General features: G+C 55.5%; 10 protein-coding genes across 10 annotated transcripts; 6 read left to right on the forward strand and 4 right to left on the reverse strand.

The window, feature by feature from the left end:
* The first annotated feature begins 338 nt into the window (after positions 1-338).
* On the forward strand, positions 339-1,476 carry P153DRAFT_363043 (uncharacterized protein). The gene is made up of 2 exons (XM_033667283.1): positions 339-568; positions 627-1,476. Exons 1-2 carry the CDS (start codon positions 478-480, stop codon positions 1,427-1,429), a joined length of 894 nt encoding a protein of 297 aa, XP_033528412.1. The 5' UTR covers positions 339-477; the 3' UTR covers positions 1,430-1,476.
* A 292-nt stretch (positions 1,477-1,768) lies between these two features.
* P153DRAFT_372532 (60S ribosomal protein-like protein L36) lies at positions 1,769-2,391 on the forward strand (the record flags this gene model as incomplete). Its single annotated transcript, XM_033669403.1, has 4 exons — positions 1,769-1,826; positions 1,917-2,016; positions 2,140-2,221; positions 2,311-2,391. The coding sequence occupies 4 exons, from the start codon at positions 1,769-1,771 to the stop codon at positions 2,389-2,391; spliced, it is 321 nt and encodes a 106-aa protein (XP_033528413.1).
* Positions 2,392-3,659: 1,268 nt separating this feature from the next.
* Positions 3,660-4,861, forward strand: P153DRAFT_280301 (uncharacterized protein; the record flags this gene model as incomplete). The annotated part of the gene is made up of 2 exons (XM_033663068.1): positions 3,660-4,224; positions 4,320-4,861. The coding sequence occupies 2 exons, from the start codon at positions 3,660-3,662 to the stop codon at positions 4,859-4,861; spliced, it is 1,107 nt and encodes a 368-aa protein (XP_033528414.1).
* Positions 4,862-5,715: 854 nt separating this feature from the next.
* Positions 5,716-10,357, forward strand: P153DRAFT_427901 (uncharacterized protein; the record flags this gene model as incomplete). Its single annotated transcript, XM_033672688.1, has 3 exons — positions 5,716-5,982; positions 6,041-6,213; positions 6,272-10,357. The coding sequence occupies exons 1-3, from the start codon at positions 5,883-5,885 to the stop codon at positions 10,355-10,357; spliced, it is 4,359 nt and encodes a 1,452-aa protein (XP_033528415.1). The 5' UTR covers positions 5,716-5,882.
* Positions 10,358-10,428: 71 nt separating this feature from the next.
* P153DRAFT_330779 (uncharacterized protein) lies at positions 10,429-14,555 on the reverse strand. The gene is made up of 4 exons (XM_033665441.1): positions 12,167-14,555; positions 11,815-12,114; positions 11,322-11,766; positions 10,429-11,269 (listed from the first exon to the last, which is right to left on the reverse strand). Exons 1-4 carry the CDS (start codon positions 14,378-14,380, stop codon positions 10,458-10,460), a joined length of 3,771 nt encoding a protein of 1,256 aa, XP_033528416.1. The 5' UTR covers positions 14,381-14,555; the 3' UTR covers positions 10,429-10,457.
* A 206-nt stretch (positions 14,556-14,761) lies between these two features.
* On the reverse strand, positions 14,762-16,584 carry P153DRAFT_306831 (uncharacterized protein). Its single transcript, XM_033664641.1, has 2 exons — positions 16,233-16,584; positions 14,762-16,177 (listed from the first exon to the last, which is right to left on the reverse strand). Exons 1-2 carry the CDS (start codon positions 16,510-16,512, stop codon positions 15,048-15,050), a joined length of 1,410 nt encoding a protein of 469 aa, XP_033528417.1. The 5' UTR covers positions 16,513-16,584; the 3' UTR covers positions 14,762-15,047.
* Positions 16,585-16,852: 268 nt separating this feature from the next.
* On the forward strand, positions 16,853-17,491 carry P153DRAFT_372536 (uncharacterized protein; the record flags this gene model as incomplete). The annotated part of the gene is made up of 3 exons (XM_033669404.1): positions 16,853-16,870; positions 16,977-17,281; positions 17,329-17,491. 3 exons carry the CDS (start codon positions 16,853-16,855, stop codon positions 17,489-17,491), a joined length of 486 nt encoding a protein of 161 aa, XP_033528418.1.
* Positions 17,492-17,714: 223 nt separating this feature from the next.
* P153DRAFT_427905 (uncharacterized protein) lies at positions 17,715-18,837 on the reverse strand. Its single transcript, XM_033672689.1, has 2 exons — positions 18,555-18,837; positions 17,715-18,431 (listed from the first exon to the last, which is right to left on the reverse strand). Exons 1-2 carry the CDS (start codon positions 18,744-18,746, stop codon positions 17,949-17,951), a joined length of 675 nt encoding a protein of 224 aa, XP_033528419.1. The 5' UTR covers positions 18,747-18,837; the 3' UTR covers positions 17,715-17,948.
* Positions 18,838-19,012: 175 nt separating this feature from the next.
* P153DRAFT_330789 (geranylgeranyl transferas-like protein type i beta subunit) lies at positions 19,013-20,581 on the reverse strand. The gene has a single exon (XM_033665442.1). It carries the CDS (start codon positions 20,359-20,361, stop codon positions 19,084-19,086), a length of 1,278 nt encoding a protein of 425 aa, XP_033528420.1. The 5' UTR covers positions 20,362-20,581; the 3' UTR covers positions 19,013-19,083.
* Positions 20,582-20,714: 133 nt separating this feature from the next.
* P153DRAFT_427907 (Rho-GTPase-activating protein 8) lies at positions 20,715-24,137 on the forward strand. Its single transcript, XM_033672690.1, has 5 exons — positions 20,715-21,093; positions 21,146-21,327; positions 21,379-22,558; positions 22,609-22,890; positions 22,945-24,137. Exons 1-5 carry the CDS (start codon positions 21,045-21,047, stop codon positions 23,895-23,897), a joined length of 2,646 nt encoding a protein of 881 aa, XP_033528421.1. The 5' UTR covers positions 20,715-21,044; the 3' UTR covers positions 23,898-24,137.
* The last annotated feature ends 212 nt before the right edge of the window (positions 24,138-24,349 follow it).

Here is a 24,349-nt window from a genome sequence, read left to right on the forward strand (position 1 = left end):
CTAGAAACAGAGCTAGGTTGAGTTATTGTGTCTGTCGGTGATTTCGATGATTCCAAAGTAGAACGTGATACAGGCTTCTTGACCCGAATGAACTTAGACGCGTGAATGTCGTTGGAGACGTTTGTGAATGTTGTCAACGCAGGAACGGAGGAAGACGATAAGCTTTGTGGGGCTCTGTGATCCTCCGAAATGCCATAACCGGCTATCGGAGGTGCTTTCGTGTAATGATTATGCCGAAATGCTCGTCTACCCCAGGTTTTAGTGGAGTCGCCGAGGCACTTCCCTGTTTTGGCATCTAGCGTACTGGTTATCCGAGGTTCCGGTTCTACAACGTGCATCACCAACGGTGTAAACAACTAGTCTGTGACTAGTTTGGCAAGTTGCTTTTAGTAATATCTCAAGGTTCCGCTCGTTCGCATCAGGAGGATCGTCTGTACATAGACTCAGCATCACCCTCAAGGTTTGAATCAGCCCACGATGCCTGGATGGGAGGAAGCCACCGCTGTACAGCAACTTTCCAGAAACACATATTCGTGCGTATTACACGACGAGTGGTGTATCGGTAGCGGTAAGTCTGACGCATAACACGCAGCACTATCCCATGCTAGTCCGCTAAAACCTGTCAGTTCCTAACGGCGGTTACGTTACCGGGTGTGTACTTGAGGTCGTGAAGACGCATTTCAGCACCTCCTTAGCAAAGCAGAACCAGCCCCACACGATAGCCCTGCATATCGAGTTTTTGCGACGGACTCAGACTGGCCCTGCGACGTTCAAAGTAGATGATGTTAAGCTCGGCCGACAAACCTCGATTGTGCATGTGAGCATGGAGCAGGATGGTCGCCAAGAGGTTATTGCCTATGCGACCAATTCGAACATCGACGCCGAGGAGGGCTTCTGTTTTGATACACAGTATAGGCTAACACCACCGCCTCCTTCAATCGACCTGGCCAAGTTGGAACAGGATGCAGACCCAAATTGGAAGAGACAAGCGGAGATGCCCTTTGCGAAGTTCAGGAAGGCAACCCAGAGGATCAACTTCCACTTCCCTCGGAACGGACAAGCACACCTGAGCCTTGCTGATGAATGGATCTGCTGGTCCGATGGAACAAATTTTACGAACACATCAGTCGGTTTCGTAGCAGACATGTTTCCTCAGATTATCGAGTCGTTTCGTGATCAGAGTCAGGGTCCGTTCTGGTATCCGACACTACTTTTAAACCTGGACGTCAAGAAGTCGCTTCCGCCTGAGGGAGTGAAGTGGTTGCAAATCAGGGTCGAGATGAAGAGGATCATAAACGGGAGGATGGACCTGGAGGTGTTTGTGCACGACGCTGAAGGAGATCTGGTGGCCCTGAGCCACCACGTTGGATTCGTAGTGAACGCATCGAGAAACACAGCTGTGAGGAGGAAGCCAGATGCCAAGATATAGAGATTAGAATAAACTACATTGATTTACGGTATTGATGACGAGTTCGCGTTGTCTAACGCAGCCCATGTGCGGCCGTTCGGATCGATCTCAACATAAGGCTTTACGATACTGACCGAGCACCGCGCGACTACAAGAGATCACTCATGACAAGCTAACCTCTCAATGAACACAAAAAAGCGAAATCGATTTTGCGTTGCATCTGCAGTGCACCAACCACAATGTTCGTCACGTGGGGCTGCTGACGGCTAGCGCGCTTGGCAACGCACCTCGCCTGGAGCCGAGAAATCAATATTGGGTTTCTCTCTGCGAACTTCTACCATCGACAACACCACCGCCACCATGCCGAAGGAAGTCAAGCAGAAGTCTGGCCTCATCGTCGGCATCAACGCCGGCCACAGTACGTTCATCCGCCCGCCGCTCATCGACGACCGCGACCCGATGCAGAGGAGATGAGGAGACAGCAATTGGATGCTAACTCCATGAACAGAGGTCACTCCTAGGACTCCGGCCGCCAGGATCTCGAGGAGGAAGGGTTTCCTTTCCAAGCGTACTGCTTTCGTCAGGGAGATCACCCGCGAGGTCGCCGGGTACGTTTTTCCCTCACATCTTTAGGGCGGAGAGGATTTTGAATTGCGCAATCGCTGCCAGCCCTGCTGCCCTCTCTGCACTCGAATTTATCGAACAACTTTGCTAACTCTATTTGCCTGTAGTCTTGCACCATACGAGAAGCGTGTCATCGAATTGCTCAGAAACTCCAAGGACAAGCGTGCCCGTCGTCTTGCGAAGAAGAGGGTACGTCCCCCCCTGTTCAGCCTCCCGCATCGCCGATTGCCCAAGCGTGTGCGTGCACATCACAACGATCATACACTAACATTAAATAGCTCGGTACCTTCGGCCGCGCGAAGAGAAAGGTTGAGGAGATGACCACGGTCATCGCCGAGTCGAGGCGTGCGGGTCACTAAACGGTTTCATGAGCAAGGAATGGAGCAAAATGAGAGCCGGTTTTCCGATTCTTCCAGGGTGTTAGGTCTCTCTTATGGCGGATTGATACGACATTAACTTCGGAACGGCACAACATACCACAAAGGGATGACACGATTTCGGAGTATGGCAATGGACAATACGGTTCGCATACCTAGCAGTGTCACCCAAACATTATGAAATGTGAAGATCGGTTCACGCCAATCAGGTCTTGGAAATGTCTTGTGCATTGTCCTGTGTGAGCTGACGGACAGGTAGCCTGCATATGTCCCAGCCCGAAAATCCCATCGCTATCCCAATTTGCGGTATCGCTTTCTCTTAGCACGGATGTCAAATTCCAACTCCGCCTTATCCATGGCAGTAGTTGGGCCGAGAAGTGCTTACATCAACATGTGCCTTGCTTGGTACCCACCCCACGAGCTGAGCGGAGGCTCGGCTTGTAGGCGGGTAACAAGGCTGTTCATTGCTTTACTCTTGACTTTTGTGAGTCCAGTATGGAGCAGCGGCGCGGACATTCCATTTCATGATACATGATTTAGCGTTTTTCGGATCTTCAATCAAATCTACTCCATGTTGAACATAATTTCCCTCTTCTTCGATGTTGTCTTGTTTGCTACCTCAGTACAAGCCGCGAGTGATGTTATACCGCCGTAGTTTGATATCTTTTTAAATAGCTGCTCCAATACAACAAGTCCTTTGTTGGCGACAATTGAGCATGCAAGAGTGGTGGTTCTACTTCTGTACCTTGCGGTTGTGACTGAATTCCTGGCACAGCCCCCTGCCCTATAATGCAGCATGGCGCTTTCGTCTTCTTGTCTTGGGATTCCGCAGTGATCGCTGCTGCTGCAACATACTTTCGGTACTGGCCACGCCTGCTCTCCCGAGCCAAATGTTTGAGCTTCCATCACTCTGTACTTACTCACTGTTCTATCTTGATACTGCAACTGTTTTCCGTGGCACACACTGTCCTCAGTCATTCTAGACTTTCGTCAACATCTCTCGTTTCGAGTTTAGCCATATCACTACTCGCTGTCCATCACTCCAGGCCTGAGTTTAGCATTCATCGTAACAACAGTGCAGACTACACAGCTTCTCCAGGCTCTCGACAGATCTGTAGATCGCACTCCCGTTCTGACTGTCGCTATACAACCATTGTCAGCTGCAAGACTCTCCTTGGCTGTTTTGCTAGGAATTTCTCCTTCGACCAATTCCGAAAACATCAAGTATCATACTCCGCGATACATCAGCCATGTCAAACCACAAGGTTTCTCATAACTCAGGTATTGATACAGGCAACTTCCCTGGCCGTAGGCGCGCTGGATTCGCTGCACGCAAATACCTCAAATTGGAGCCGAGCCTCACGTTTCGACAGGTCCCACATCATCCAGAATTTCCCTTGCCTCCAGAACAACACACGGTGGAGCTCGCTCAGTTCCTCAAGGCTGTGTTGAAAGAAGCTGTGAGCGTTGACTTTGACAACGATTTCGCAGCGAAAGCACCGTGGAATGACAATGCAGTCATCATGATGCCTCTCCCCAGTGGATCAGAAAAGAGCACAACAATTCGCGTCGAGAAGAAGCTCATGAATGAGGACAAAGATCAGTGGCTCGTTCGAAGGTCAACTCATAGCGAACTCGATGTTGATTTCACCGAGTTGGATGAACTGCTCAGGGTTGAGCATAGCCGGAACGAGATGGCCTATTCTCCCAGTGTGTTTGATGCAAACATGCTTCTGACCTGGGATTCGGGGGCTTTGACGGAAGCCGCAAGTACATTCAAGGAGGAGCTGGTAGTCAGAAACGTAAAGATGGACAGTAAGCTGCACTCCCTTCTTAATGCTTCCCTGGGTGTCCGAGCATACTAGTTTCAGAGATATGGCTTTTTGATACTGGTGTCTGACAGTTTGCAGTCTTCCAGATATTTCACACTATGCATAGACTCTTCAGTGGTCTTGACCGTCAGCGAGACCGCGTTTATCATGTACTTGTCATTTCAGCCAAAGTCCCATACAACACGGAGGACCATTGGAACCGTAGCCAATCCTATATCATCCAGCTTCCTATCGACATTGCCTCCTTCAGACACATCGAGAGCATGACGAAGAGAAGCCACATGTCGAAGGGACATTACTGTTTTGACACAGATGTCAAGACGGTAGCCCTACTACCGGACAAGGTACAACTGAGCAAGGTTGGATTGGAACTTGTCGAAGGCGCCTACGTTTCTATGGAGCGGCTACGCAGGCCAACGGATCCGCAATCTTGGCACAACCAGTGGGATAAGATGATGAGAGCCGATGATAAATACTCCTCAGGTGTCAGTCGTGCTGGCACGAGATCCTTTCTCACCAGGCTCATTGGCGCGGAAGATGTGTACTGCGTTTTCCGGCACATTGCGCAGCAGAGACAGGCCGAGCTGGAAAGTACAAGACATCGCCTGGGTGGACACTAGAAGGACAACACCCTGGAAAAACAAGAGAATGACCCGGGGCCCAGTACAACTGTCAAAGGGAAGCAGCCTGCAATCTTGTGCGAGGAAACCTCCGCGTATGATCAACAACAGTCAAAATCTCAGCCAAAGCCAACGTTGATCCAGGAGCTTGAGATCCGAGAAGAGACGTTGAAGAAAGAGACGCAGCAGGACCAGCAGCAGCAGCTACCACTGGCGGGGACGCTAAGGAAAACTAAGACGTTCTTTCGTAGATCTTTGAAATCCATCAGAAGGAAGACGGGAAGTCGAGATAGCTTTGCTCTCGTCGAGTCACCAGAGAACTCTCCTAAGCCGTCCGAAGACAAGCAAAGGCAGTCTATGTCACCTCATGGAGCTTCGCACACGTCTCCGGTAGACAACCCGTTCAATGATCCGCTTGAGAACACGCGTGCAGCTCTCGAACTTGTACGGAATCCATTCGTTGATCCGCCAGAGGGATGATGGCACCAAGTTGAGGCAACCACGTTGATGAAGCGAAGTGGTGACGACTGGACATGATCGATATCCAAGGTGACGAGCTTCCCGCTTCAATGAGGGAGTAATAGATTACTGGTTGTAGCTTTTACGGAATCCATCTTTACTTGCATGATTTATTCACGGAAGCTTTTGGGTGAAGTCTAGAATTTGATAGACATGAAGCTAGGACACTTGCGGGATGATCGAGCGGGGCGCGACCTTCGTCAGGGTCCAACACTACGCTTCAGCTCTCAGCCTCGCGCAAGGCCAATACGAATGCGCCGCTGTTTCCTTTCTGCTTCTGTATCTACTCTCCAATACCATCTTCTTGCGCACGCCGTCTCTGTGTTGGCTTGTGCCCTTGCTGTGCATCTGCGTGTTGCCTCGTCAGATGTTGATGTACTATTAATACACACAGTACAGCTCAGTGCATGCTGCGGACGCGCGCGTAGAACCACCAAAGCAGTATCCTGAAAGTCAAAAGCAGGATAACAGGTCTATCGAGGAAGATTAAGAATACACAGCGATGCAGAACTATAACGCCCCACCGCCACCCCCAGGGTACCAGAGGCCGGGTAGCACAGCAAGCTTCGCTGGGCAACAACCGCCGCCTCTACCCCCACGAAGTAGGTACTCCACCAAGCTTTGTGTCACGACGCCTTGAGATCTAACACGCGAACACAGCTCCCCAAGGATACCAGTCCGTCGCCCCACCCACACACAGTCAATGGGCATCACCGATCCAGACCCAAGCCCCAAGCGCACCATGGAATCAGCCCCAACAACAGCAGACAGCTGGAGGATACAACCCAGGTACATACGGTGCTATGTCTGGGGGCTATGCGCAAGGATATCAGGTATGTGTCAAGGAGGGAACACGACCAGGGCACCAGGACTGACCACTCTACACAACAGGCGCCCTCGAATCCATATGCTCCCCAGCAACACGATATGCCTCCCCCACCGCCACCAAAGCCGCCTGGTTTCTCAGCAGCAGTTCATGAGCAACATGGCACGCAAAACTGGCCTCAGCAACCACCACAACACGATGCAGACTTTGCACCACATGTCCAACAGGGAGGATATCCCGCGCATGGGACGTCGCAACAGCCTTACAACAATGCTGGATACCCGCCTCCTTCGGCTACACCGGCAAATTCATACGGGGGATATTCGACTCCCGCACCAGGAGCGCCCTATCAACCTCCCCCGCCAGTCATGAGTCCAAATGAGCAGCATCCAGCATACATACCTCCTTCTCTGACCGGACAAGGTGTGCAAGCGTATATGCCTGCGAACGTGAATCCCATGCCGGGTATCTACGTGCCTCCTCCACCGGACGTTCCTGCATGGCAGCAAGCCCTACATGCTCCGCTTCAAGGCGTGGTGAAGAAGTTCAAGTACACGAAACCAACGGTCGATCCAAGCTTCTACACGCAGGGTTATCAAGGTGTGCCGCAGCAGCCACAACCTCAAGGCCAATATGGTCAGCAGACCGTACAACCTCAGCAAGATCCATACCGGTATGGAGGATTGACGCAAGAGCAGTTTACGCAACCTGAGCAACCGCCTCCACAACGCCCATACGACCAGTCTTATCCACCTCAGCAGCAACAGTACGGGCAGTCAGTGGAGCCACCGAACCAATGTCAACAGCAGCAGTATAATCAGAATCCTCAATACAATCATCAGCAGAATCAGTGGCAGGCACCGGCCCCAGCGGATCAAGGTTATGGCCAAAACACGCAGACACCGTATGGGGTTCAACAACAACAATGGCAGCCTGGGCATCAAGCAGACAACTCAATGACGGGACAACAACATCCTCACGCGCCAGGCCAGGGTATCCAAGCGCCGAAACCCGTCGATGGCCGTACTGAAACAACGCCTCCCAATTTTGTCTCTGAGCCGAGTCCATTCAGTGAACCAGTGTCTCCCATCACTAACCCACAAAGTATTAATTCTGCTGCTGGATACCATCCTGGACGCACAGACTCCATTGGCTCAGTCGCACTAGCCAATTTCCATTCTCAGCGTGCCGATCACGGGACCAACTCGCCAAAACCCCCTTCGGTGAAGAATCCGACGCCGCCTCCGCCTCGAGATGGTCAATCGAGATTCAGCGCTTTGGGGACAGGTGGTCCCTCGGACTGGGAGCACTTTGGCGCTGGCGACGAGATCGACGATGAAGAACTCTTTGGCGCCAAGAAAGAAGAGAAGAAAAATGAGCCTTCACACACGCATAGTGTAGAATTACCGGCCGAGGTTCCTTCTCCGCCTACACAGGGCTGGCCAAGCCCGGCACATCAACCTGCCCCGTTAAGTTTAGGAGAGAGAAGGGATACCTACCAGCCAACGCCGGAACTCGCCACTGTTAGCCCTGCCCATGTTAATTCACATATTCAAGCCCCTCCTCCACCACAATCAACCACGGAAGACCGTGGCCAAGGAGCGCGTCAATCTACACCGACTCAAGCTTCAAGTACTTTCGATGCTCAAGCCAGCCAGAAACATGCTGCAGAACTGAAGGCAAAAGATGAAGCACTGGAGCATTTGCGGGCTGAATATGAGGAAGATAAGGTGGGGTTGATTGCTGAACTTGAGAATCTCAAGGCTAGTATCGCGGCCGCTGAGACACGGGCTACAGATTTGAGAACGAAGAACGATGCATTTGAGCTTGCAAGAACGATATCTGAGAAAGAAAAAGTGGATTTACGTGCTGAGATTGAGAAAATCAGATCTGAGAATGAAGAGTTCAAGGCGGAGAGTGAAAGGCTGAAGGCTGATACTAAGTCTGCTGAAACACATACGGCAGGCGAGAAGAATGTCCTGAATGAGCAGATCGTGGCGATGAGAATCGCAGCACAATTGGCACAAGATAACGCAGAAGCGTCGACCAAGGAGAAGGATGTCACGATTGCACGGCTTCATGAGGATGTTGAGGGTAAAGAAGATACCATCAAAGAACGCGATACTGCGATTGCAGAATTGAGACGCCAACTCGAGGCAGAGAAAACCAGGGAGATTCCGAAGCCTACCGCTGCAGATCTCATCCCTGATATCGATCCGTGGTATGCGGGATCGCTGGAGAGATATATTGGTATGCTTCGTGGTGAGGCAGGCGAGCATCAGGTCGAAGACAAGATCAAGACTTTCAAAGCGTTTCTGAGGGCCGAATCGGGGATCAGAGGCATTGAGTACTATGACGCTCCACCTCCGGCGCCAGCAGTTGATCCAGTGGTGGCGCAGCTAGACAAATTTGCCCTTTCCAGCGGTGCACCCGATACTGCGTCTCTCAGGCAGAACTTGAGCATCCAAGTACCACAAGCGCCGTCTATGGACGATGAAGATGACTACGACTATAGCCCTGGCGGACGACCTGTCTTGAAACGAAAACCGACTCTCCCATCAGGCGAGCCTTTCAACGCTCCCGCACAGTCAGCGACTATCCTGACTCCAACAAGCTCAGTTGAAGATGATTGGAACAAGACCCCAGTTCAATCTCCGCCAGAAGAACCTCTACAGCCACAATACAAGGCTTACGTGCCACCTTCAGGAGCTTCACATGATTCTCCTCTACCACATAGACAATCGATGTCATTTGCCAACATTCCAGCCACGCATTCGCCGATGGGTTCGGGTAAAAGCCGTGACGAGATCTTCTTCGAGGGTCCCGCACCGCAGACATCGAAGACTCTCAGCAGGCAAACAAGTAGCGATAGTGACATAGGCGACATTCCGGTTCCGGCGCCTTTGAGCTTCGGCTCTCAGCGCCCAGCGACTACAGCACCACCGAAGAAAGACCCGCTGAAAACTCTCACTGATCTGCTGCCTGCCCAAATCGCTACTCCCACACCCAGTCATCTCGTCGAAGAAATCCGCACCAAGAGCGCGAAATTCAACTCGTCCTCTGAGAAGATTGACGAGCTGACCAAGACGTGGGAAAAGTCCGCATCGCTAGCCCGCAGAAAACGAGACGACGCCCGTCGTGAGCGCCGCGAAGACAACGAAGAACGCAACGACGACCTGTTCAACTCGGACGAGATCTCCTACGCCAAGATGAAGCAACTCGAAGCCGAATTCGAAAAAGAAGAAGCCGAGCTCAAAGCGCAAGAAGACCGAGCCGAGTACCAAACCTACATCGACACGGTTTTCGACAAAGTATACGCCGACCTGCAAGCCGACATCAAATCCCTAACAAGCCTCTACTTCTCAGCAGAGAACCTACTCCAAGACTCAGAAACAGGCATCAAGAGCCTCGAGAACAGCGACGCACCAAGCGCAATCCACTGCCTCCACCTCCTATCCGACACGCACGCCCTCCTCGAAGCAAAACACGCCCAAGTCGCCCTCGCAGTCGCCGACCGCGACAAACGCTACAAGAAAACAGAAATCCAACCCCTCAACGCCGCGCGCAACTTCGCAAAATTGAAAATCGTAGAACAACAGTTCCTCGCCGCGGAGAAACACGCCGTCGCCAATGCGAAGCGCGACGTCGCAGCGCGCATGGACACGCTGTACAAGTTCGTCGAGGACGTGGTCGTCGAGGCTGTTAGCGTCGAGCAGGGCGAGATTGACCGTGTGGTTGCTGCTATCCGCGCGCTTGACGATGAGGGCGCGGAGGCGAAGATGCTGGATCATGCGCAGATGACGATTGCGCTGCTTGCGCAGTCGTCGAAGGCGTTGCTGGGGTTTGTGAATGAGCGGGAGGTGCAGCTTAATGCGGTGGTGTTTGAGGCGGATATTGCGCTTGCTAGGGCGGAGGGTGCGGATGCGAAGCGCGTGCAGGAGTTGGAGGCGGAGAGGGAGGCTGAGGAGGGGAAGCTGCGGGAGGAGTATGAGCGGAGGGTTGGGGTGCTGGGGCAGGATGATGAGGAGGTGAGGGGGTTGATTGCGAGGAAGCGGAAGGGCGGGGAGGTGGGTGAGGAGGCGGAGAAGGAGAAGGAGAAGAGGCTTAGGATGGCGCTTGAGGAGGCTAAGCGGAGGAATGGCCAGGTTTGAAACAGCATCTTGGGGTTAGAGGTGTATTATGCATATTCTTTCTATTCAGTCAATACTGCCTTTCCCCCATCATCATATCTCCCAATACTTCCACCACACCTCACCGCACAGGTCTAAGCACCTCCCACCCCCGATACCCCTCCAAATCCTCCGCCTCAGGCTCATCATCCAGCAGACTCCTCGTACCTGGCCTACCGCTTCCACGCCCACTCCCACTACTCAGCCCCGTCCCCGTCCTAGGCGGCAACGCAGGTTTCTCCTCCCCCCCATCATCCATGAAATTCGGCACCGGAACCGGTTTCCTCAGCTTCTGCGCCGCCGACGAGGAGGGAGGCTGTGTGTATGCGTACCCACTAGGCGGGGCGGCCATGGAGCGGCGCGCAGGCGGGGGCTGCGGGTGTGCTCTGCGCTCGTGTTCGTACTGGGGGTCGGGGTCGTCGCGGTAGCGTTCATCCCTGTGCGTGGCGGAAGCGTGGAGGGAGGGCTTTTTGCTGGGGATAGGCGGGGGCATTGGTTTGCGCAGGACGTGTGGTTGTGGTTGTTGCTGTTGCTGGGGACGGTGGGGCAGGGAGCGTGTCGAGGATGCTGTGGAAGCGGAGCGATGGAGGGAGTCGTGTGCGCCGTCTGAGTAGGTGATTTGCGAGGGGTCGCGGGGGTTGTACTGCGGGGCTATGAGTTTGCGTGTTCCGCCTGGGTGTTGCTGGGCGGAGGGGCCGAGGGCGTTGAAGTCGACTGTGCGTGCGCGCTGGGAGCCACGGGGGGGCGGGAGTTCAGGCCTCGTGGTGGTTCCGGCTGTGCGGGTGACTTGGACCCAGTCTGGTTCTGGGCTGGGAGTGAAGGGGTTGCTGGGGTGGTTTGGGTTGGGGAAGTGGTCGTTAGAAGGGGGTTGGATGCGGGATTTCGCGGGGAGACCTGCCGAAGATGAGTATCCATGCCGCGAGGGGGATGAGGAGGAGGGAGGTACCGTTGTCAAGCCACCATTTCCGGCGGTCGGAGCTGGCGGGGGGGAGGCCGGGTTCGACGCTCTCGTATCCGAGGAGATCCTCGTCGTCGGTTTCGTCTTCGCCGACGCGCCCGCTGGCTCGGGTGTCGCCGACGAAGGCGCGGCGTTGCTTGTAGAGCTCGGCTTTCATGGTGTCTTTTCGCTTCTCGTCCACGCGCTGGACTAGGACTTGGAATGTGGCGTATACTGGTCGATGGTCTGAGAATCTGAGCGGCGCGGAGTCGTAGTGGATTTGCCGGATGTTGTCGCCTTTGCGGAGCACGCGGTCGCACCAAGCGGGAATACGTGCTTTTTCAGAAGTGTCGTATACGTCGGTGCCGATGTCGTACTTGTACGTAGGTGCAAAGGTGATGCGAGCTTCGGAGTAGTAAGGGAAGGTTAGGCCGGCTACCATCTGGAGATTGAGCTGGAACTGTTAGAAACACATTCTCACAATAACAGCGAGCCACCTCACCTGATCGTTGTCGTATAGAGTCTCGAGGTCGCCATCGTAACACAACCTCTGCACTTTGTCGTTACTGAGCCCTATTCTGTAGTTGAAGTCGCCGAGCCAAATGACCGTCTCATGATCTTCGATCGACCTGTTTCTCTGAAATCTCAGACCGTGGCTAATGGTCTTGTAGTCGCGATTGCGCTCCTCATAGTTGGCGAATCCAGCCGCAAGATGTGCAGTGACGAGGCAAATAGAAGTATTAGCATACTCCATGCGGATAGCCACTGCTCCTTTGTTTCCCGCCATACCAGACATGCCAGTCTGCGTCATAATCAGCTTCGCGCCCTTGAAATCACAAATCACAAACTCTCACCTTCTTCAAGCTGCCCTCAACATTCTTGATATGCTTCAAGCAGTCCGTCCTCACAAAGACGGACAAGCTCGCACCGACAAGCTGTCCTCCCCTGAGCATCACATAATCTGATCTTTGATGTTTCGCCGCATTCTTATTGAGGCACTCCCTCACGGCATCCTCCCACCTCCGACGCCGGTCCGGGTCTGTGGACATGATCTGCTGGGGACTCAGCTCGACAATTTCCTGAAAGCCCACGGCGACAATCTCAGGACATTGTTGTGAGGGATCGACGTTGGGACATAGCCATGGCGATAGATCTTCCTTAAGACCGCGCGTCTTGCCATTCACGTTGAATGTCCCAGCAAGAATATTGATAGTCTCCGTTTCCGAGAATTCAACGGCTCGTCTGGTGAGCTCGGCAGTAACGAAGTCGTTGATTGGGTCGTAGAGATGGACTGGGATTTGGCCCATCAGCCGACCGAGGAGCATATCGATAGTGTTCTGCCGGCCCTTGTCGGCAAAGTTGTTGATGTACATTCTTGTCGCGCTCTTTCGGGCGTCGGCCAGAGCACCAGCTAGTGACATTTTCCCGTGCCGTGTGAACGAGGACTTCAGCGCTCCAGTACCAGCGTAGATTCTGGAAAGCGCGTCGCCATTGTCTGCCCACATACTCGAATGCCTGACCCAGAAGTCTTGACTGCCAGTAAGACCGTTGTGCCTCAAGAAGATTTCGATTGCCATCTTGCTAATGATCGTCTGCACGAGGTTCGTTCGGTCTAGACAGTCCAGGCAATTCGTCCTAAACACGCCCTCTTGTTGTAATATTGATGTCGATCGGCTGATGATGTGTTCTTGCCCATTCTCCCTAACAACCTGCTCCCTCTCTTCGGAAAGATAGTAGGCAAACCCCTCCGCAGAACCTTGTATCCACTGAGAGATCATGCTAGCCATTTCATATCCACCAGGCCCCCTCGTCTCAGCGTGAAAGTCGTATTCGGTGAGTTTGAGGAGTTCGTGTTCGCGGTCGCTCTTCTCGATTCCGTAGTTTAGAGGGCTGTTCCTGACATGCCCTCGATATCTGTGTGACAGTTCCATCTCATTTGGTTTCTCGTTGCTCAGCAGGTTGACTACGTGCATGGCTCCATAGCCCAGCTCTAGGTTCTCAAAGTGCTTGTCGAAAGCCGGCTGCGTGGCTTCGGGAGACCTCGTGATGGTGATTTTCTGCTGGCCGGGAAGAAGACCGGACTGCTGCTCCCAGAATATCGGCACACTGCCCCGTACCTGCGCGTACGAGAAGCAGACTCCAGTTGGGTCCCAGAACACGGTTTCTGTCTCGACAAAGTTCGCCACGTTTCCATCATCGTCGATACCACGAGAGTTGAACCTCGTTCCAGCCCTCCTGCAAGACAGCCGTGAGATCAGTGTCATATGGGCTGGTACACCCGTTCCACGAGACTTTATCGGCGAGGAGTGTGTGGGGACGGTAACAGTGAGGGCAAAGCCGCGGATGGCAGATGTCAGGATCCCCGAGCCATCGAGCGCATCCTTTTCCTTGGGCGCAAGTCTGCTCCTAAAGTCCACCAACGGCTGGATCATGTACGAGTTCCACAAGAAGCCAGCATTAAGGCTGTCGATTGAAATGGCGGCAGCATTCAATGAGCGATCCTGGACGCGCCGCGTAAGGTCAAAGTCCCAGCTGTAGTAGAAGGTGCCGCTGCTCAGCAGCTTCTTGAGCGCCAGACACGGATGCTCGTGGATCGCCTGTTCCTTGCCCCTCCCATATCCCATTTCGTATCCCTCGTCGTCCACCGTGTCGGTCGGGTAGGGGTTGACTTCGTCGTCGAGGAGGGTGTCGTAGCTCGCGCTGGTCAGGCAGTAGAAGCCGACCGAGTTGATCTTCTGCACCGTCTCGCCCGGGCGCACCGTCGCGACCTTGCTGGCGCTGTTGACGACTACCAGGAATACATCGCTTTCCACGGTAATCAGGCCCAGGGTGCCGTGTGCCTTGACCGAGTGGAGCGCCCGGTAGTCGTTCAGGTCCACATCCTCGATCTTGGAGAACTCGACCATGCAGCGTGCTGCGCCTGAGCCATTGCTCCCCAGCGACGTACTGGAAACATTCCCATTGTGCTCGGTCGAGGTTGAGCTGTGGCGCAGGACGAGGGCGTGGGTGGGCGTCGCGAGGGCGATTGCGCGGTGTGGGTAGTCTTTGATCAGGACGCGGATAGACATGTTCGGCGGCGGACGGTTGCGGAGATGGACTATTACGTAGCAAGCATGTCAGAGACCCTGCTGTCCGTCTAGGCAAATATATCGTGTTTGACTAAGGCGATAGTCGTCGAAGATGCGCACGTGTACTGTCGAGGTCACACTCAGCTTTGCGGTCAGGTCGGCTTGAATGACGGTGATTATGCGCTTTGATGCCAGACTGGCCTACTCCACTGTTGCCCAAAGTCTAAACAAGGCTGCCCTAAATGCTGACCAATGTGCACATCAATTGGAGTCTAGGATAGTGCTAAATATATATCGTGTTTGGGTACTGTCGGAATCGGAATGCAGAACAGAGAATGACCTCATAGTTTAGAAGGACCTTTTCGACCAAGTCTATTTGATATGCTGAACATTGACTACGGTGCAAGGTATTACAGGGCAAAACACGACACTTTCCTTGACGCGTCTGAGCCATACACAATCCAGAGTTTCCGTCCAATCGCGACTCGAGCGCGTAATGAGGTATCCAAAACAATAAACACAACGCCAAACAAAACCAAGATGGCGGGAGGGCGTGAACAAGCCTCATCGCCTACACTGCCTTCTCCATGCCTGATTATCAGATAATTTTATCATACAAATGACCGTCGAACTGAATGAACCCTGAACAATCCCAGTAGGCTGGACCCTAAAATCCCTCGGGAAGCTGGAACTGAAAGTCCTCCTGATCCTCGTCAATCGGGTCGCCATGCAGCTGGCTGTTGAAGTTGTTCATCCACGCGTCGGCATCCGCGTCCTCGTCGTCCTGCAGAAGCAATAGGTTCATCTCTCGCTCCAGATCCTCTGCCGTACGGTAGTTCCGCTCATCCGTCACGGGAGGCGCAACAAGCGTGGCATCCGAAGACGTCGAGATGGAGCGGGAGGAAGGGGCCTGGACTCTTCCAACGGTGGGAGCTGCACTTGCGCTGCGGTGGTGGATGGACGAGGCAGTGGCGGGGCGACGGGTTGCGGCAGAGAAGGGAGGCGGCTTGGTAACGTTGGAGAGTGGTTTACGAACTGCTGGGCCGGAACGTGAGGCGCGACCCTGCGCGTAGCCGATTGTGCTCTTGGACGCTGCGGCGGCGGCTGCTTGACGGGATGCAGATCGCTCTGCAAGGGGCTTTGCGGGCTTCTTGCTCGAGACGAGGCTGTTGGGCAGTCGCGATTTGGTGGCAGTGGTGGGAGCGGCGTAGCTGGGCTTTGATGTGGATGAAAGGGCTGCGGCTGCGGACCTGGCTCTCATCGTCGAAAGGCTGGAGTTTGTCCGTTTGGGGGCTGCAGGTTTGAGGTTCGTCTTAGGCGCTTCTTTCTTAGACTCGTCAATCCCAAAGTAGCGCCTCATCTCGGCGTCGTCCTTGGCCTGCTGCTCTTCGAAGAGCTTGTCAAACTGTTCGTCCCGCTTCTTGCGGTCCCTCTCGAGGCCCTCGTCGAACTCGCGCTGCATGCGCGTGCGTCCGTCGTCTTCGATGGGGTTGTGGTAGGTCTCCCAGACACCACGCGTCATGTTTGCGCCCTCGAACATGGGGAACTTGGCGTCGCGCGGGAGATAGTCGTCCATGTCGTCTGCAAGCGGAACCTCTTTCGGCGGCATGTACTCGATGTCGGGCACGTCATCTTCGGACGCAGACTCTGGCTCGGGCTGGTGGATCTTCACTTTGGGGCGGCGCATGCGCGGGCTTACCTTCTGCGTCTTTGCAGACGACAGAGGCGCGGGCGTCTGGAAAGCTTTACCCTTGGCGTTGGTCGTCTTCATGCCCAGCGGGGCGCGCGTGCGTTGAGCTGCCATGCATCAGCTTCTAGTTGTGTCACAGTAGCCATACATGTCAGGACTCACCAGCAGGCGTGATGAATGCATTCTCGTCCAGCTTGCCGCTCTTCTTGCTCGTCATGAGCAGGTTCTCAGTGCCCTTGCCCTTTGTCTGCAGCACAGACTTTCCGCCTTTCGCGACCGCATTTTCGTCGTTGAGCGGGACCTTGAACGGCGTCTTGGGGGCTTTGTTTGCGGGTGTTTTGGCGGCGAAGCTCTTCAGGCCGGCGTTGAGTGGCTTGCCAGCGGGGCCCGTGTGCAGGGCGCGCACCACATTTTCCTGATCGTGTGCGGCGAGAGTAGCCATGGCTGTGGTTACATTGAGCGAGTCGTCGTGCAGCGCGTTGTGGAGTGGTGGTCGGCAGCTATCTTATCGCCGCGTCTGTTTACGCTTGGTTGCTATGCTAGATGCTAGCGAGGAGCAGCACAGCCAGGGTCGTCTTGGCGGACAGGGGCCGGACTCCTTTCGGCAGCGGCGCCCCAGGGCTGCATGCATATCAGCGCTGGCTCAGACACTTTCCCTTCCTCTGCCAACACCACCGCCCTTTGTCTGCTATATCCTCCCAACACCCGCCGCCCTCCCACCTACAGCCTTTGCACCCACCGCACCTTTTCTCCTCCCACACCACACACGACACCCCGCAGCCATGGACCAGATCAAGAAGGTGAGTGTCCCCAGCTACCCCGCCACGACCCTTTCTGCGGACCCAGGCCCAGCACAAAGGCGTCGCTGGCACACCCCACGCCCAGTCAGCTGACAGGGCGACACAGCGCATGGAGGCTCTCCGCGTCGAGGCGGACGAGAGCGGTGCCCGGGCCGAAGAGCTCAAGGTCAAGGTCAAGCAGCTCGAGTCGGAGACGACACAGAAGGAGCAGGAGATTACGTCGCTCTCGCACAAGAACTCTGTGCTCGAGGGCGAGGTGGAGAAGCTCGAAGCGCAAGTCAAGACCTACAAGGACGAGGCCGGTGCAGGCGCTCAGGCCGGCACCCAGGCCGAGGGCCTGCAGCGCAAGATCCAGGTGCTTGAGGAAGAGGCTGAGGAGTCTGACAGGACCATCCGCGAGCTCAACGAGAAGTGTGTTGCTCCTGCTATATTACATTTACGCCTGCTAATGATGATAGACTCCGCCAAACCGACGTCAAGTCTGGCCACTACGAACGCAAAGTCCAAGCCCTCGAGCAGGCCCGCGACCAGTGGGAAACCAAGTACGAGGAAATGGCCACCAAGTTCGCCAACACCAAGAAGGAGCTCGACGACTTTGTCGGCGACCTCAACAACATCTGAGCTTACCGTCGTCTCTCTTTGGCGGCCGTTGTCGTATTTAGTCGAGTGGAGTGTTGAGTGGAGCGTGGTGCAAAATGCACGGATCTGCAATGGCACCGGTGTGTCGTCTGGAGCGTGGGAGGAAGCATCATACACCCCCTTTACCCCTTGCATATTTTGGTTTTCTTTGCTGTAGCTGCATGAATGGGCTTGTGTGCTTTAGATGATTCTGGAGTGAGGCAATGCACTGTTTGGCAGTTTCTCAGACTTGACGTTGTGCCTTGATCCTTCACTTTATACACCATCGTCTATCCTCTAATCAATCATTGCTTTCATATAAGCATCAACCACTACTGCTTCTCACCGCCAAAACCCAGCACTCATAACACCACGTCTTGCTATGCGCTGACAAGTCCATCCAACCCACTCCATCCCCAGCAACAGTCCACAACCCCCCACAAACCCATACCAAACACACCTACTCCCCCTTCCTCGCAGCAGCCTGTTTCTTCTTCTTAAGCCCCTGCTTAAACCGCTCCGCCTTCCTCTCCACCTTGGTCTCATAGCGAAACTTCTTCTTCCGAACTTTGGGCTTATCGCTCTTCGGCCACGCCTTGGTCCACACGCGCTTCGCCCCCGTCTCCTCGGCCTTCTTGCGCTTCATCTCCGCCTCCTCGTCTACATCGCCGGGGCGGGAGAAGCCCGACCGGTCGATGGTTACCGATTCGATGGTTACGGTTGTGTGCTTGTCGGCGTCTAGGTACTCGTCTGCGATGTTGAGGGGGGGTGGGTCGCTGGGGGTGGAAGTAGAGGGGTCAGGGAAGCCCTTAAAGTCGTCGTCATTGTCGGAGGAGGAGGAGTCGTGCGGAAGATCGAGGTTCAGGTCTCCGTTTGCTTGGCGGACGAGGCGGTTTACTTCTGCGACGTGTTTTTCGAGGTCGTCTTTGCGCTGTTGTCGTAACTGCTCTTATCATTAACACACTATCCCATCCCTTCATCCCCGTCTTATCCCCGTCTTATCCCCCCATGTCCCATCCCCCCCTTCCCCCCTCTACCCAAATACATAAGAAATGGATAAACATACCTCCCTCCTAAACCTCAACTTCTCCTCCTTCTCCCGCTTCGCATTCTCCTCCTGCGCATGCTTCGTGCGCGCCACCTTGCGCTTGTGGAAGCCGGTTAGGTACTCTGCGCGCGCGTCCGGGTCGAAGGAGATTTTCTCGGGGGCGGCGGGGAGGGTGGTGGTTTTGCGCTTTTTGGGGGGTGGGGGCGCCATTTCCTTAGTTTTTTTGCGCTTTTGGTGGGGGGGTTTGGGGGTATGTGGGTTGGGGAAGGGGTGCGACTGTTGTATAAGAGAGAGGATTGAGGCCGGAGTTTGGGAAAATTGGTGCAGGGATTAGGATTTGGGGACTTGGGAGCTTGCACATGCGGCGGGAGAGCGGGCGGATGGACGGCGGTTGGGGGGCAGGTTTTGCCGATGTGGCTGTGCTTTATATGTGGCGTAAAGTGGACGGGAGTGGGGATTTTTTATATTAATCAAAGGTTCATTTTAAAAACTGCAAAGAGATGCTTCTATAGTCTATCCCTATCATGTCATCAAATAGCGCCCCGTTTTATCCCAGAATCTCCCTCCTCCATGGTAGTGATTCCAGATGTCGCCTCGCCTTACTGCTGATACACAACGCTACATCGACGTCTTGCAGGCCTGTCTCGCCCAGCATGGCTAGAACTACCAGCCCCAAGAAGGAGTGGTAGATGTCTGGCGGATCACCCGTGACCTTGCCAAACCCACCCACGGCATGCTGTGTCTTGTCGAGCAACCATTTGCGGATTGGCTTCCGGTCGACAATCTCCAGATGGTTGAGGATTTGCAGAGGCGCGCAGACCCAGTACGCATAGCACGTGTCGGCGATCTTATTGCATCGACCGTTCATGCCCACCCATGAGAGCTCGTAATGCGAGGGATCCTCCTTCTCCAGGCTGACTTGACCCTGCATGCTAAGCTGGCCGCCCATCTTTACGAAAGAGTGCGCGTCGTGACAGGTCGCGGAGGAGTCGGTCTCGTCGCCATATGTGTCGATTGCGTCGTCGTCTTCGAGTGTGGCTGTTTGCCGCGAGGCGAACCAGTGCAGGGTAGCGGGCAAGTTGCTGACTCCGCGAAGACGACCGTCTGGCTTCTGGGATGGCGGCAAGGGGAGGCGGTCGAGAAAGTACAGGGCGTTGACGGCGCAGCAGGTGAAGCCGGCGTGGGCTTCGTGGTATTGCGCCTCGGAAATGCCTCCATCGTACGACTCGGCTTGCCGGACGCAGGCGACAAACTTGTCCACGTCAATGTCGGGCACGCCCTCGCAAGGCCCCTCAAGGTTGCCGCGCAGTATCCAACGGATGGCCGTGGCCATGTAGCCGAATCTCGAGTCGTTTCCCCCGTGTACGTAATCACTCTCTCCCAACGTCTCCCCAAATCCGCCCTCGGGCCTCTGCATCTTGACCAACCACGCTAGTATCTCCCTCCTCTTCACCCGTTCCAGGCCATCTCCCAGCACAATCAGGGTGAGCAGGGCGAAGAAGGTGCCGGGGATGTGGGCGGGATCCCATATTTTGTTCTCGTCGTTCCTCAGGTGGCCAAAGTTGGACCCGGGCCACGGGCGGAAACCGCCATCTGGTAGTTGGCAGCTGTAGACCCAGTCTATGTGGCCTTGGCGCTCCTCGGATGAGAGGGCCGAGTTGAGATCTCCCAGGACATCGAGTGCAGAGACGGTAAAGAGGGCTAGGGTCATGCGGTTGGCGTCATTGCTCGTGTAAGCATTGGGCAAGAAGGTCTTCAAGTTGCGCCTCCAGTACTTGATATGGCGCTCATAGTTGATTTTACTCTCGAAAAACATGGTCCCCATGGTCAGAGGCGCAGAGGTGCGAAGATGGGAGAGTGAAGAGAGTCTCCTGCGAAGAAGGGCGACGATCAGCAATGGCAGGGCAGCGTTGTAGCGTGCACCTAGCGCTCGAGGTGGCACATACTGGGAGTGATGATGCTTGCTCTCGGCTGGCTCGTCTCGTCGCGGCGAGGAGCGAGGGCGGGGAGGGCGCACTCGTCGCGTGTCGCAGAGGCAGCGTCCCACGATGATGCATTGACTGGTGCATGTACCGGTTTTCCCTGCAGGTGCCGCCCGGTGGACGTTTCGTCTCGTCTGTATGTATTTATATCTCGCTAGCCGGTTTGGTAGGCCCGCTCCAGGGTCCGCTGCGGGCTCAGCTCGCTCAGCCCAGCCCGACCCCAGCTGGCCCTCAGCTCGCAGCAACCCGCTCCTGGCTGAGCCTCCGTTCGCTTCTCGACGCTCCGAGCACGCTTTTTCCTTTGTTACTGCCCGCCATCACACCCGCGGTATTCGACGAGCGCGCTGTGTTTCACCGCGCGACACGGCATCCTGGGACAGCAAGCGCCCGGCCTTCCTTCCCCAGACTGCCTCCTCCACACTCCCTACGCCCACGCCTAGAACTACTACGACCACGACACTGTGTGTCTGATCCTGCCATTCCCTCCCGTGGCCCCGCACAACGCCGTGCGCTGTAACCTGCCGCCATGGCTACCGGGTTCGCTGCGTCCTTCTGGTCCAGCGACTATGCGGGCGGTATGCTGGTGCCCTCCCACGCACCTCCCACGCACATGCTAACGCCGCGCAGGTCTGGGGGTCCTCTTTGGGAAGCTGCAGCAGGGCGTGCAGGAGAACCAGCAGATCATCGCCGTTGCCCGCATGCGAGCCGACGCCGAGGAGGTCTACGGCAACAGCCTGTCGGCCATCTCGCCCGCCACGGACCGCGTCGGCGGGGGCTTCAGCAGAGACGAGGGCGCAAGCGTGCGCAAGGTGCGTGGCAGCCACAACGGCCCGGCGAGCGTGCGAGCTGACACGGACTAGGCATACGAGGGCGTGCGCACCGAGATGGAGGCAGCCGCTTCCAACCACAAGAAGATTGCCTCCAACATCCGCGAGCTCGTCGTGAACCCCTTTGGCCGCTGGTGCGAGGCGCATGCCGCCCGCGTGCAGAACTCGCAGGACGACCTGCAATCCCGCATCAAGATCCACGACCGCCAGGCCGACGCCGTGCGCAAGTTCCGCTCGCAGTACTACAACAAGTGCCGCCTGGTCGAGGACCTGGAGGAGGAGGACAAGCTGGCCTTCCAGGACCCGCAGAGCGAGGCCGCCCAGAGCCCCAAGGCCAGGGTCCCCACCATCAAGATGACCGAGCCCGAGGACAGCGACACTGACCCCATCGAGCTGGGCGACGAGACGTACCAGCCCGAGCAGGTCAAGAAGATCCTGACGCACATGCTCGAGTCCATCAAGATTGGCGAGGCCAAGGTCCCCATCCTCGGCACCTACCTCAACTGCTCCAACGGCGCCGACATCACCGACTACATCCAGAAGCACATGGCTGCCACGAGCGTCAGCTACGCGGAGAGGATTGGCCAGGACATGGTCAACCACGGCTTTCTGCGCCTCGTCGGCAACGTGGGCAGCACCTTTGCCAACAGCTCCAGGATGAACTACCAGTGGAAGACCAAGGCTTTCGAGCTCACCGGCGTCCCCGAGAAGAAGCAGCCCCTGACCCGCGCGTCTACCGCCCTGTCTGCCATGTCGAACAAATCCGCCGACAGCAATTTCACCGTCGACACCCCCGTAGGCGCAGTCCAAGAGTACCTCCAAGGCTGGAATCCGCTCAACAACCAATATCCCAACGAGACACCGTCGGAGAGGCTCAGACGAGAGGCCCGCGAAGCTGATGAGCGCTACAAGACGTCTGTGAACAAGCTCGACTCGTTGCGCTGCAACCTGGAAGAAGCTATGGTCGACCACCTCAAGTTCATGGAGCGGTGCGAGTTGGACAGGCTGAAGGCCATCAAGGCTGTCGTTCTGGACTTCTCCGGCGCCATCAGCAATGTCATTCCTAGTCTACAGAGCACAGTGGACAAGATGATGCTGTTCCAAGAGACGGTTCAGCCACTGGGCGATCTCCGATACATGCTGGAGAACTACAGGACCGGGCCGTTTGTGCCCAGGGTTACGACTTACGAAAATTACTACAATTCAGTTGATGGTACTAACCCCTCCCAAACGACGATGCACTAGTATGCTAATACGATACAGAACAAACGTTTGGTGTTGATCTAGAAGCTCGAGCTCGCTCGGACAAGAAGCGTGTGCCCGTGCTTATCACCACGATTCTCACGTTCCTGGACAACCACTACCCCGACCTGGAGGGCGACGAGGCCCGCCGTGGTATCTGGCTTGTTGACGTTCCGCTGGCGCAAACGCACAACCTGCGAGCTACCATCAACACGGGCAAGAGATTCAAGGACGATGTGCTTGAAAAGTACGACGTACCGATTGTTGCCAGCGCTCTGAAGCTCTATCTTCTGGAACTTCCTGGTACGTACTTGCCGACGTCACTCTGGCATACCAATTGCTGACTTGTCTCACTAGATTCTCTCGTCTCGTCCCATGTCTACGAAATCATCAAGACAATCTACAGCACGACAGCCACCGATGCGTCTGAAGAGACGCGTGTCTCCGTGCTCCAGTCTACGCTCGGTCAACTGCGTCTTGCTAACATCGCGACTCTGGATGCCATCTGTACTCACTTCACTCGCCTCATCGAGCTCACCTCAGCCGACGAGGCCTATGTCACAGCTCTTGCCAACGCACTCGCACCATGCGTTCTTCGCCCGAAGCAAGATTCAAGCTTGAGCATGAATGAACGTTACAGCTACCGCCTCGTCCGCGATCTCTTTGCGCACAAAGACGCGATTTTTGGCGAGCTGAAGCGTGCCAGTACTTTGACGCACTCTTCGTCTGGTGCCCAGCGTCCGCGAGCCATCTCGACCGACGAAAGCAACCGACGCGCAAACATGGAAGAGCGCCAACGGGCCATTGCCGCACAACGCTCTCCCCGAGACAAATCGCCCGGCCCCGGTGCTCGTTCCTCGGGAACCCATCGTCGCGACCGCAGTCAGACCCGCTTCCCCGTCAACACGGCGTCGCCAACCGAGCGGAGACCCACTCAACGCGGCTCTCTCGAAGTGCCCGTGACCGCAGATAGTCCTGATGCCGACGAGACCGCAACCACGAACGGCACCGTAGAGCCTACGCCTACGCCTGCGCCTGCACCTGCGCCTGCGCCTACGACTCCTGCCGCCGACCACCCAGCGCCGTCGAGCACCCGCGTGCCCTTTCCAAGAAGACAGGGCGGTAGCGGTGGTGGCAGCTTGGCAAGAGGCAACCGCGACTCCACGGGGAGTCTGAGAGGCCCCGCCAACAGAGATTCCATGGGGAGTCTGCGAGGCGAAGACGGTGCTGCGCCTCGTGGAGTTACACTCGAAGACCCGCCGCCGGCGCCGAGGGGCGTGACGCTCGAGGACAAGCCTATGGATGATTAGTAGTCGTGCGGTCGGTTTGACTCGGAAATTTCTTCTGTTTGGTGAGGGACGGGGTTGGGGTGGGGGAGTTGGGGACTAGGATTAGGAGTAGGAGTAGGATTAGGAGGTATGAGACACGCCGCATGGGCAAAATTCACGATGTCTGGACATTGGTTTTGTGTGTTTAGTTTGGTAGCGCGCGCGCTGGTACCTGACATGATACTAGGTAGATTTACCCAGATATGAAACGTTGATGCACGGAAATGTTTACGATCGGCTTTTATTTCTGAACTCGATAACCTATCTTTCCCTTGAACGAAATCTGATATTCTGCATTTCATGCTATCGACATGACACGACATGACAAGACAACACAAGACGTGTTTTCCTTGGTTCTGTCCCCATACGTACCGGTCGGTACCTGACATCCCGGATCTAAATCTGACAAGCACCACCGGCGCTAGCTAGTCCAG

The sequence above is a fragment of the Dothidotthia symphoricarpi genome (genome assembly GCF_010015815.1).
Source record: "Dothidotthia symphoricarpi CBS 119687 unplaced genomic scaffold P153scaffold_2, whole genome shotgun sequence".
Classification (NCBI taxonomy): domain Eukaryota; kingdom Fungi; phylum Ascomycota; class Dothideomycetes; order Pleosporales; family Dothidotthiaceae; genus Dothidotthia; species Dothidotthia symphoricarpi.